The sequence below is a fragment of the Electrophorus electricus genome, chromosome 15 (genome assembly GCF_013358815.1).
Source record: "Electrophorus electricus isolate fEleEle1 chromosome 15, fEleEle1.pri, whole genome shotgun sequence".
In the NCBI taxonomy this organism is placed as follows: Eukaryota; Metazoa; Chordata; class Actinopteri; order Gymnotiformes; family Gymnotidae; genus Electrophorus; species Electrophorus electricus.
In genome coordinates, this window is record NC_049549.1 from 5200447 (window position 1) to 5213918 (window position 13472).

General features: G+C 39.2%; 1 protein-coding gene across 1 annotated transcript; it reads right to left on the bottom strand.

The window, feature by feature from the left end:
* Positions 1–735: 735 nt before the first annotated feature.
* On the bottom strand, positions 736–9282 carry LOC113588797 (NACHT, LRR and PYD domains-containing protein 12-like). Its single transcript, XM_027028160.2, has 13 exons — positions 9222–9282; positions 8683–8844; positions 8466–8582; positions 7068–7184; positions 6317–6433; positions 5694–5771; positions 3778–5577; positions 3406–3579; positions 2616–2789; positions 2330–2500; positions 1877–2050; positions 1441–1614; positions 736–1271 (listed from the first exon to the last, which is right to left on the bottom strand). Exons 2-13 carry the CDS (start codon positions 8799–8801, stop codon positions 1265–1267), a joined length of 3222 nt encoding a protein of 1073 aa, XP_026883961.2. The 5' UTR covers positions 8802–8844; positions 9222–9282; the 3' UTR covers positions 736–1264.
* Positions 9283–13472: the final 4190 nt, after the last annotated feature.

Sequence of the window (13472 nt, forward strand, 5' to 3'; positions counted from 1 at the left end):
CGGCAATTTTTGTCTTCTCTACACCTTTAAATTCAGCACAATGTTCATATTAAACCAACAGAGTCAGAACCAGTACAATGAGTGGAGCTGTATGGGTTTTCACAAAATATTCTGAAACATCTTTATTAAGAAACAGACCCTTGCATATTCTGTCTCCACCGCCACACACAAAGTATTCGTTTTTGGACTTCTCAAAGCTCTCCTCATACTCCCTCTGGATGGCAACGGCCCAGAAGTCCAGAGAGGCAAAAGCTTTCATACTACTGTGGAACGCCAGAGTGCCTGCGCACATCAATTCAGGTGTCAGTCACAGCCTCAGGAGCCTTCGGCACAGAATGGCATTCTTTCTCTCGGTTCAAGAGGGTTGTCCTCGAGCTCTCGTGGGGACGTGGGAGGAGACTGTGGAGTCTGTCCTGGTTTCATTCGCGTGTCTCTTGGGCAATGACCTGCTGCTGTTCCAACAGAGCGAGGGTTTTATCATATGTTTTATTTTCCCTAAAAGATATCCAGGACAAAATATGAATTTGCTAAAAAGGTTTTGTGTATCCAAACAAAGGTGTAATATATAGAATGGAATATGTTTCTGACAGGTGAGATGAAGATAAAAAAAAAACAATACAATATTAGTATTATAATATATGTGTTTTGCTGGTGTATATAGAGGTATATTAAAAAATACATGTAAAAAAAAAACCAAAAAAAAAACCACGTTGATCAATTAATTTAACTGCACAATTAACCCAGACTATTTAGTTTCATGTTTGCATCATATCAACGTAACTGCTACTACTACTACTAAGAATAATAATACAGTTCCCTAACACAGTGTTTGTAGGCAGTACATGGAACAATTGGTTGTTCATCATGTATTCTGTGAGTGCATGATAGTTCACTGTTTTGGATTTATATATATTTATATAATGCCTTTCTCGAACTCAAGGACACTTTACAGATAGATACAATCACTCAGACAGCTCACACACATTGTAGGAGTACTTGATGTAACCATGCTTACGACTTAGGAAAAAAAGTGGAATATGTGAATACATATCAGGCAAAGAGCATTGTAAAGTCCACCTCTGGTAAATCCATCTCCATATTTTTGATGTTTCCAAAGCAGCTGGCAACAAGTATAAATATTTCCGATCCATGCTTTCAAGTACAAGTTGATGTAATACAGTACATTCCAGCTGTTCGAGCCCTTCTTTGGATAGTGTAGAACATGTTTAGTTGTGTCATGTGTGGGTGTTACCGCATTAATCTTCTATAGTCTACAAATAGACAAGAAAATCAAGATGTTATTAGCTCTGCGATAATTTACCAGATAGACACTGAAGCTACCATCAGTCAAAGAGCTGTCTCGGAAACAGCAACACACATTACAATTAACCAAATCAAAATCATTGCATGCTTATGGTTGGACAAAGGAAGAGTACCCACTGTAATTTCTCCAATCTGTAATCCTTATGCTCCTGCAGAGCGGAGAGCTGACTCCTCCCACAGGCCCCCGGCTTGTTCCCCGTCAGCCACAGCTCTTTCAAGTGGGCGGGGTTTAGCGTGAGAGCCGAGGCCAGAGCAACGCAGCCTTCTTCTGAGACATTGCAATATGACAGGCTAGAAAAGCATTGGATTTTGATTAGATTTGACTTGATCTTTGGTTTGATTTTTATAGAGTGTATGTATCTTTACTAAAGGCAATGTGGCAATGAGTATGAAATACTGTATACGGGATAAAAGGGCCAGAGTGAAAAATCTTTGAGAGGACGTTGTTTTTTAATGATAATGTTCATTTAGGTTTCATATAAAGAAGTATTCAAACACATTTTCAGTAATTTGTTTGAGTATAGCACATGGGTTAGTTAAGGTAAATATTTACCTCAATTTCTCCAGCTTACAGTATGGCTCTTTCAGGAAGTCTGAAATGGTCCTTACTCCAATGTTTCTAAGTGTGTTCCTGTCCAGACAGAGCTCACAGAGATGAGAGGGGTTGGATTTCAGAGCAGTGCAGAGCCAGTGACAGCCAATGTCCGTTAAGCGGCAGTCCTTTAGGCTGTGGAAAGAGACCGAGTGGCTAGTCACTATCGCAGTTCTCGCCAAGATGTTAACCCTTTTCTCCATCTTAATAAAATAGCTATCACTGTCACTCTAAAGCAGGTGGTGATATACTACCTAGTAAAGAATTTTCCATTTTTATGTTGCATGACAGCATTCCAAAAGTCATTGCTATGTTCTCCACTAGCATAGTCATGAAAGTACATTTTATTTAGTGTGAAGCTAATGATTTAGTACATGACTAAAGATATTTATGCACTGTACGCAAGATCTCTACCTAAGATTCCTTATCGTACAACGAGGATTCTTCAGTCCATAAGAAAGCAGCTTCACTCCAGAGTCCTGAAGAGCATTTTTACTCAAGTCCAACTCAGTCAGGCTAGAGTTATTTTTCAGAGCAGCAGACATGGCCTCACAGCTTTTCATTGTTAGTTCACAGCCAAACAGCCTGGTGATGAAATTTCAGTTTTATACTTTTACCTCCAATAACATACACAAGAAGCAGACATTTGGCTCAGGTAAATGATACTTGAGTCTGTCTAAAAGCACAGTCAAGCACTAACTTTAATTTTTTCAGCTTGCAGCATGGATTTCGAAGAGCTCCAGAGAGCAACTTGATTCCAGAATCCCCTAGAAGATTGAAGCTAAGGTCCAGCTCTCTCAGAAATGAAGGATTGGAGTTAAGAGCTGAAGCCAGCATGATGCAGTCATCTGCTGCGATGTTACAGTCTGACAGCCTTTAAGTGAAATGGATGGAATGAGGAGGACAGAAAAAAAATTAGCACTTGGACACAATATTTTGTAGTTGAATGGTTTAAATTGGGCCAAAACTTGTAAGTAAGTTTGCTGTTATAAAGATCAGCACTCACTCTCCTGTTGTCTTGTAGGTGCATTTTATAGATAGATATACACTGTAGCCCAAATGTTGCCATGGACAATATGTCAGCTGTTTTCTACCCTTCTGATTACTTGTCAGTTTCTGACCACTGGACCTCTTTTGACTGGATAGTATATGGGTGATGAGGGTGGCACCTCACATGTGTATATCAGGCCTATCAGTGATGCTGGAGTTTTTACATGTGTCAGTATCACTACTGTGTTGACAGTTGTCAAACAACCAGAATTCTCCAGTCAACAGTGGTTAGAAACTGGCCATTAATGGAAGGCTAAGAGATGTCTAACATAACTATGCAAGGGAACAGACTGGCTGCTACACAACTACAAGGTATAATAAATAAATGTTTTAAGGAAGTGAGTGCTGAGTGAGGATATGTTGAAAACATTAAAACAGCTCAGACAGGTGATATTCTTACTAGATATTTAAATAAGTATTCTAAAATGTGATAAACTTACTCAAGTATCTCCAGTTTACAGTGTGAACTCTTGAACCCCTCAGAAAGTATTTTTATGCCAGACCCATGCAATGTGTTTCCACTAAGTTTCAACTCTGTGAGATTTGAAGATTTTGAGTCAAGGGCTGAGGCAATAGCTGGAAAGCTGTTGTCTGAGAGGTTACAGTTCCTGAGCCTGGAAGATAAGTCAGAGTACATTCCATGAATCGTCTGAATCCTGAACTGAATACATGAATGCATAAAACACAGACAGAAATGATATCTTCTTATATCTAAATACTCATCTCCAAACAGATAATTTGATCATTTTCATTATCATACAACAACTTCATTGCCCTGCCATAATCTTTAGTACATTTTCTTGCACACATACTCAGCTGTTCTTGATGCCATAACGACAGGAAGCATTCTCCGAAGGCATTCATTGGCATTGTCCAAGCTATACTTTCTCAGGTCAAAGACACTGAGCTCCCTCTCTGAGGTCAACAGCACAAAGACCAGAGCTGACCACTGCAACGAGGAGAGCTTTGTCTTTGAGAGGCGTCCGGTACTTTGGAAGTTTTGTATCTCCTCCTCCAAGGAAAAGTCATTCAGTTCATTCAGGCAGTAAAACAGGTTGATGTATTTCTCTGGAGGGGGATTCATCCTGATCCGTATTTTAATGTACTCAATCGTTTCCTTCATACTCCAGGAATCACAGACCGATATCTCCGGCAACAGTATCTGTAGGAGAGACTGGTTGCTCTCCTGGGAGAGGCCGAGCAGGAAGCGAAGGAACAAGTCTAACTCTCCGTTTCTGCTCTGCAGGGTTTTGTCCACTGCGCTTTTGTGAAGGTCACAGATGGAAGAACATGGAGACATGACAACAGGATTTTTTGGTATCCACTGATTAAGCACGGCTCTATCTCCTTCAATGAAGGATATGTAGACATACAATGCTGCCAGATGCTCCTGAATGCTCAGGTGCACAAAGCAAAAGACCTTCCCCTTTCCACAGCTCAACTCAGACTCCTCCCTGAAGATCTGTGTGCACACTCCTGAATACAACACTGCGTCTTTGACGTCAATGCCACAATCACTCAGGTCTTCCTCATAGAAGATCAGATTGCCTCTTACTAACTGCCTGAAGGCAAGCTGCCCAAGCTTGAAAATCATCTCTTTATCCACACATGTGGTGTCTGTATACTTTTCCTTTCTAATGCACATTTGGATTAGGAAGTGCGTGTACATTTGAGTCAGGGTCTTGGGTATTGCTGCCCCTTCAGCTTCTCTGAGTATTCCCTCTAGAACAGTTGCTGAAATCCAGCAAAATACCGGTATGTGGCACATGATGTAGAGGCTCCTGGATGACTTCAGGTGTGCAATGGTTTTATTGGCCAGACTCTGGTCGGTGATTCGCTTCCTGAAGTACTCCTCTTTCTGAGGGTTACCAAATCCCCGGATCTCTGTGATTCGACTAACACATTCAGGAGGAATTTGATTGGCTGCTGCTGGTCGAGAGGTCATCCAGATGTGTGCAGAGGGAAGAAGATTCCCCTTGATGAGGTTTGTCAACAGGATGTCTACTGAGGTGGCCTTTGTTGCATCCCATAAATTCTTATTGTTCTGAAAATCTAAATTAAGGCGACACTCATCTAGACCATCAAAAATGAAAATAAGAGAATGGTGTTTTGCTCGAAGTGAGCTTTCATCAATTTCTTTCATGAAAAACCTTTGCAGAAGGTCATTCAGGCTGTATTTTTGGTCCCTCATCAAATTGAGCTCCCTGAAAAGAAGTGGAAATATGAAGTGGACATCCTGATTTGCTTTGCCTTCAGCCCAATCCAGAATAAATTTCTGCACAGACACAGTTTTTCCAATTCCAGCCACTCCCTTTGTGAGCACAGTTTTGGTGGGTTTATCTTGTCCAGGTAATGGTTTAAAGATGTCATTACATTTGATTGGGGTGTCCTCGGCTGACAAGTGTCTCCTGGATGCTATCTCAATCTGTCTTACCTCGTGCTCATTATTGACTTCTCCAACTCCCCCCTCTGTGATATAAAGCTCTGTGTAGATGTCATTGAGGAATGTTGAATGACCATGACTTTGTAGTCCACTGGATAGTCGCTGGAACCGATCCTTGAGAGTGGATTTAAACTTTACATTCGATTCATCTTCAGATAATGATGTGGACCTAAAGAATCAGCACATTATACAGAAACAACTTTTTTTAATTACCAAAAAAGAGTCTGTCTAAAGAATTAAACTTTAAAAATAAATAAATAAATAAATATATATATATCAGCTTACATTTCAGAGCTTACTGGTATCTTACTAGTACTCAAACAGATGCTCTGGTCAATTCTCTGCTCGGCGTTTTGATTGGTCCTGAGTATGGTATAAAAAAAATTGATATTTATTTATCACGAGTACAAGCACTAACTTCAAATAATAACTTTAATGTCAACACCTATTTATAAATCTACTAAAACTGCTAAACGTTCAAATCTCTAGTTCTCTAATTGTGTCTGCATGACATGCCATAGTAGCAGAAGTACAGTAATTTCAGTATAGTCCTACTCTCTGTCTGCTACTGTTCATTGCTGTATTGTTGGTGTATCCACTGGTATAGTGTATCTGGTATTTATTGTCGTATTTTCCTGTTTTCTGTTAAATACCACACAGAATCTTTTTGAAGTGCTTGACTTTCCATGCAAACTCATTTTGTGAGGTGTGATACATCAGTAACATGTCACTTTCATGACACACCGGAAATACACTAAGATACAAAGATATTTGTTATAAAGCCAATTTAGCACACCCAGACTAAATTTCCAATTGTGATTCCAATTTCCAATTGTGATTTGAATGCAATTACTGTAACAGCTGACAGCTCAGATGGTAAAAGGAATTGTGTGTTAAAATGGTCTTACCCATATCCAGAAGAAAAAGACGTATCTGTGAAGTTCAGTGGCTGTTCTATTGACCAATCACTTTTTAAAGACACATGGCTGGGTGGTGATGGGTGTGGCTTTTCCAGCTGTATGGGGCTGCAGGAACAATAATATCGCCAAAGGAAATGACAACACTTAAATATCTATCCTAGATATTGCATCCTAGTTACAACATGCTACTCAACACCGCTTGTAACATGTCACTTTCATGACACACCGGAAATACACTAAGATACAAAGATATTTGTTATAAAGCCAATTTACCACACCTAGACTAAATTTCCAATTGTGATTCACCATTGGCCCTGCAATTTAGTTTAAGTCTGAGCTGAATCCATGTCTAAGAAACTGAACCAAACAGTTAAATGTATAACAACAAATGTATATCAGCAAATAGCTTAAAAGTGTCCTGTCAACTTTACCACTAAGCACACAAGTTATGATTGTTATTTTGTTGGAGCCTTCAATAAAGTCTTAACAGCTGAACTGAATTAACCTGACCTGAATTTAATTGAACTATTTACAATAACTATTTACAATATTATGATCCCTAAATCAAAACCTAAAAGTAAGGGATTGACTGTAAACTAGAAAAATTGTTACTTGTTAGATATTTAGCACTAGCAGCAACCCTGTACTGCTATTCAATGACTATTAAAATTTGAATGCAATTACTGTAACAGCTGACAGCTCAGATGGTAAAAGGAATTGTGTGTTAAAATGGTCTTACCCATATCCAGAAGAAAAAGACGTATCTGTGAAGTTCAGTGGCTGTTGTATTGACCAATCACTTTTTAAAGACACATGGCTGGGTGGTGATGGGTGTAGCTTTTCCAGCTGTATGGGGCTGCAGGAACAATAATATCGCCAAAGGAAATGACAACACTTAAATATCTATCCTAGATATTGCATCCTAGTTACAACATGCTACTCAACACCGCTTGTATAGAGAGAAAACTGCTTTCAAATGAAACTAAAGAAGGTTTGCCATTGACTTGCTTGTTGTTGATTTTCTTTTTTTTGTTGTTGTTTTGTTTTGTTTTTTTTACCTAATATCATTGTCTAGAGAGACTAGCATTAGCCAACTACAGAGGCAGATCCCACAGAGTAAACTTGGAGTTGGGTGTTTTGCTTGTTTTACCTGGTAATGTCTTGTATGACCCCATACCTCCCACAGTCTGTTTCTCTGAAGCTGTACTTGGCAACATGAGCAGATACAGTACAAAACGAAGCGAGCACAGCTTTAGCCCTGATCACGTCCATGCCTTGTCACAACTTATTTTGTTACAGCAAGCACTATTTGGACTGGGAGCCGCTCCCTGACTAAAGTAAAAAATTGTCATTTAAAGGCCATATGATATGAATTTACACTTATATGGTGCCTTTCTCGGTACCCAAGAACACTTTACAATCAGAACACTACAAAATACTTTTACATCCAGTCAACACACTGGATGTGTTGTTTATATTTTGTTGCTAACTAACAAAATAGCCACTTTCGTTATTGAACAGGTGCAGATCCCCCCAGCACAGACTGAAATGAATAATAATAAATAGTAAGGTCAATTTATCTAGCACCTTTCAGCAACCCCAAGGACACTTTACATTTAAGAGGACTAAAAAGTGTTTTGCTCAAGGGCACAATAGAAGTAGACCTCAGTAGAAACCATGACATGTTGCAAATCAGCTACATGCTATGAGGTAACATTAGCTCAAGAGTCACATGTATATCTGACACCAAAACAAGTGAATAAATCCATAGAATAATGCAGAGCTTCTCAATAAACATAGTTGCCAAATATCCATGGAAGGAAGCATCATGGTTTTACTCATGATGTAGAAATGGATATCTTTTCCACATGAAATGTAAGTGGGAGCATAATTAAGCAGTCACTCTTCATTGACATACAGCTGGGTAAAAGAGAGCCTGACTACAAGCTGTAAAAGTTAAGAACATTGGTTTGAATAAAATGACTCCACATTTATACTGCTGGTTTGCTGGGTGTACTGGAATGTGTGACAATGGGGAAAAAAGAGGATGCCCTTTATTAATAAAATTAGAAAAACAAAAATATATAAGCAAAACGAAGGGACTTCTTCTAACACCTCTTAAGAAACTTTGAATTACCTCTGTGCTGTGGACCGGCCTTCATCCTGACAGCTGGATGTAGCCTCCATTGGTCTTGTGTTTATCATGGAGGTACAAACACCCAGAGGTGGGTCTGAACTCTCAAAATGGGAGCCCCTACAACAAAATATAATCTGTGCATTAATTCAAGGCTGCAAACCAAACATGTGCACATGCAGTGATACACATAACAACATGTTGGCACAGAAAGCCTTACTTCTTTGAAACAGGTTCTGCCTCAGCTTTATTAAGGTCCATTTCAGACATCTTTGTGAGACGACCCAAATCTGAAGTAGCCAGGCTCATATGGTACACATTAGATACTCCCTCAGTCATGTCAGCAATCCTGTTAGCAGTCTTTATGTTGTGGGCATACAATCTTACACACACACACACACACACACACACACACACACACACACACACACACAGAAACACACGATACTATTTACCCACTGGTATGCATTTACATTTATGGCATTCAGCAGACTTTCGTATTGACTTACAAAAGTTCCATAATCTATTCATAGAATAAATATAAACTGGAGAAGTTTAAATCAAGATCTACTTATATCTGAGTAAGACATCAAAAGATCCCACAGCACAATCTCTAATCTCAAGACCGACATAAAGTTCTGTATCATAGCACAACCACTCCCAGACATTACACAACATATTACTTTTAACCCATGGTGACTTTCAGTTTCTCATAAGAGATTAATCATCAGAACACTGAACAAATCGTTTCATTTTTACCTGCATTAGTAGAGAGCAAAGTCCAAAATACATATGCCACAGACAGTGCATTGAAGTTTTGTAAAAAACATGTCTAGTATACCAACCACAGAGGACAGACGATTTTACAACAATCCAACAAAGAGGATATCACACATCCTGTCTCGTCACCACTGGTCACGTGCTCAGACAGAAGGTGTGGTTTGCCTCTCTCATGTTTTTCAGAGTTCCATTCATGTGCTGGCCTGAAGAGCTCTTATTGTGTGCTGCAATACATTCTCACAAATAACCAAAGTTTATTTCATTAAAAAATTCTGTGTACCTTTTTGTCCCTTCTCCGAGAACCAAACTGATGGAAAGGGTGCTGGTAAATGTTGCAGAGCACTATTGGTGAAATGTTAAAAGTTGCATAACAGAATACGGAATTTAAATAACTTAAAGAGACGAACCAGGCAGATTATTAATACCCAGCAGACAAAGTAGACCTCCCTCTCAGTAGCAGTAGAAGAATGAGCTCATGTTGGCTAGAGCAAGTAGTGTGTTAGAGTGGCAGAACATCACTGCACTGGCATGTTTGGAGATCATGGGGCTACATACATTTTGTATTTTTAAAACCTTGAAATTTGTACACAGGTATGAGAAGTCTGTGCACCCTAGAATAATAGGGACTGATGAATTGGATGGGTGCTCCTATAAAAAAAACAGTGTTTATCTAGAACATATCTAGAACACAAACCTCTCAAATCTGTTTAATGGAACAAACAAAGTCATTCATAAGGTATGAGAACTCTAATATTTAGTAAGTGATTCATTGAAAACTTAATAACAAATGCACATCAATCCTTGCACTGACATTACCTTTGTACTTCCAGCTAGCACAACCAAACAAATGACTGGGGTCTGCTCTTTAGATGTCAGACCTGTTTTCAGTTTAAAAAAACTCCTAGATGCGTTTTTTTTCCGCACACTTATAATTTAAACTAAGTTTACATTCTTTAAATAATTCTTTAAAACAGACTATAGTACGAATAGGCATTCCTAGCCCGAACTATAACACCAAAATACCACTGACTCTCTTCCTGCCTCACAACAACACAATTAAAGATTCCACCAATGGCAGAAAAAATGGAAACCACAAATCCCATCCCAAACTCTTGCCCTCTGCAGCCTGCATGAGAAGAGAAGAGGCAAGTAACAACACATTTGTACTATCCCAGTTCAAATGCATCTTTATATTATTATCTACACATCCTCTAGGACCCATTACATGTATGACAATTAATGGTGATTGTATAAACTTTGCTTTGCAGAGCTCATAGGTAAGTGTTTATCCTGCACCTGTCGCAATTAAGTATCAGTAGTGGCACACAAAATTACAATAAAAATATTTAAAACCATAATTCTGGTTATGTATTATATGTATTAGATTAAATATTAGATTACTCCTTATAAGGGTTCCTAACATGAAATGGGCATGCACTCCATTATACTGATATACATGGAATTCAACAAGAATTCCATACAGCTCCCAAACATTTTATGTGCTGTGTATAGCCTTCTTTTGGGTGATACTGATAAATAATTTAATTAATTTAATGCAAGTCTCAGTGAATGTATGAAGTTCCTCATCTCTCCTTTACATCCGAGGTAGAACTTCTGAGCGTCCTCAGATCGCCCAAAATACAATACGAAACTTCATTCTTCGAGTAAGACAACAAATACAGTGAGGACGATTCGTACTCCAGTGTCTGCAGAGCGTAAGCGTCTTTCAGTCCAGCAGAGGGCGCCACTTCACCGCAAAGGAGATAAGGTTCCCTCAGGTCTGGGTATCTGAATTTCAAAGCTAAAAGCGGTGCAATGTAGCCTTTGTATAACTTACGCTCTCTATGGAAGAGGGGATACAGTCTCTAGGGGTCTCCAACCCTTTGACAAGACTGTATGATAAACTGGATTACCAATCAACTTCTGACTTAAATTCCGAAATTTTCGTACCCCGTTGTACTTTATAGTCGATTAACTTGAAGCTGTGGTATACATGTATTTGCATACAACTAAGTTTAATTGTTTGACATAAGCATGGCAAGGTTAAAAATCAATAACCCTGTGAACACTCTCAACACACAAAACAGCAGGGAGCGCTACAATACAAGAAGTGACTTCTCAAAACGACGTAGAAAAAAAACAAGTTAACGCCAGTAGTTTTTCGGTTGCAATCACTAGAGCATTTAGTTCGCGTTTTTTTTGTTGTTGTTTTTTGTTTGTTTGTTTGTTTTTTGTTTTTTTAAATGACAGAAACGTTTCAAGGAAATGGTTTCAAGGAAATGGTTCTAACAGTTTGAGGGCCAACCTTTATCATGTAGATAATACCTGCTGAAATTTATTTACCAAAGAATTACCAAAAAAAAGTATTTGCTGATTTTTTTTTTTCCTAGAACAAAAACATAGCTGGTATCATAAGAGAATAGTGCATTGAAATGTCAAAGATGACTGTACTTATTTAATTCAGTAGTATGTAACAAGCTGATATTTGATAAAATGCAGTCTTTGGAATCTAAGCAGTTACCAAAAAGATCTCTATAGCTCTATAGATAAAGCTTGTAAACACAGTGAGCTATCCTCACAGGCAAAATCAAAGTTATTAAAAAAAGGCAGGGGGCACATCCAGCTTTTGTGGTATATTAAATTGGAGGGCAACACAAAAATGAGAAAACCCATCTGAGGGCCGCTTCGTTTTCTGTGTCTCCAACTGCAGCCACGCTTACAAATGTACAAAACATGGAAAACATGGCCACTTCTGTCATCCTTCCATCTTCATTCTTGGGCAGCACGGTCTCCGCTGCTGCCTTCATGTAGTCGTTTCCTTGAAGCTACCTATCCATACATGCAGACATATCAGCAGGGAGAGGTGCGTGACACACTTAAACACTAAAACCAGCAAAACCAGCTCTTAAAAACATGGATCACTGGGCCTAAAGCCAACAGCCCACATGACATTCAGTTCATGGTTTACCTGAGCCCTCTGCTTAACTCCACCTGGCCATAATTAAAGGAGGGAGAAAAGAAAAGAAAATAAAGAGAAATTTTCCAGGCCTCTAGTCCCTCGGCAGCTGTGCACGGTGAGGAATTCACTTTGAGCCGCAAGTGGAAACTATTCATCAGCAGGTTAAGGGCAAATCCACTCTTGCTTATTGCGACCGCAGCTGGATCTGCGCATGCTGTGTTCTCCAGCGGTCTGCTTGCTCCACTAGGCACTCGGTGCGCAGTGCAGATCCTCTCCCAAGTGCTTTAGAGTACTAGAATGCTCTGAACATCTATAAATGTTGAGTTATTTCTATCCATCTTTGTGAAGTCATTCACACTCAAACAGAATTGTGACAGTGTAAGTAAGTTGATGCAGGTCTCTGGGGTCATTACAAGTTGAAAGTACAAGTCATTACTGTAGCACTTCTTTTCCTAAAACAATATTTTATATTTCTCCATGGGCTGTTTCTTGCCAAATGAAATCAGATACACAGCTGGCAACTGAATAACTGTGTACATAAAAGCTCCTTCACCTGCTGCACCTTAAGTCAGTGTTTCATTTGGTCTACCCTCCAGACTAGCAGATGCGACCCTGCTAATTGTTATTCTCAAATTGAATGCTTGCCCTGAGCATTCGCTACACCGGTGTTTTTCCAGGCAGTACTCAAGAGAGGACCAATCACCCCCCACCAACCCATGTAGGCAACACGCTCTCTCTCCCCCATTAGTCTTGGTCCACCTTCAACTTGGCAGGATGTGCGCAGCATTTCACGCCAAATTTACCATTCCTGTGCTGTTCCCCTTACATGACCGTTACCTTTAACAGGTACTCACAGGACTAAATGAAGTCTCCATTTAAGTGAGCATATTTAAAAGTATAAAGTCACACCAGCTTAATAAAGCAGTAACAAATGCAGTCTGTCTTTATGGTAGTCAGATTGTGCTGGTCTTCATGCAATAGTGAACTAATAAATGTACTTGGGTCAGCCATGTTCTACTTGTCAAGTGATTGATTCAGTGAATGTTTTAGTGCAATGCATAAAAAGTAGGGGAAAACCTTGGAAGTTTAAATCTTAATTCAGCGAAATCCTATACCTAAAATGCAAAATAGGAGAAATGCCCCCCTACTGTTCAATTTTAACAGCTACTAATGTAACAGCCACAACAGTAGAGGAAAACCACAAACTTGGAGTATGCAGTTCCTTCCCACCCTTAAAAACACAACTCTTTACTGGAAGAAGTTACATCAAG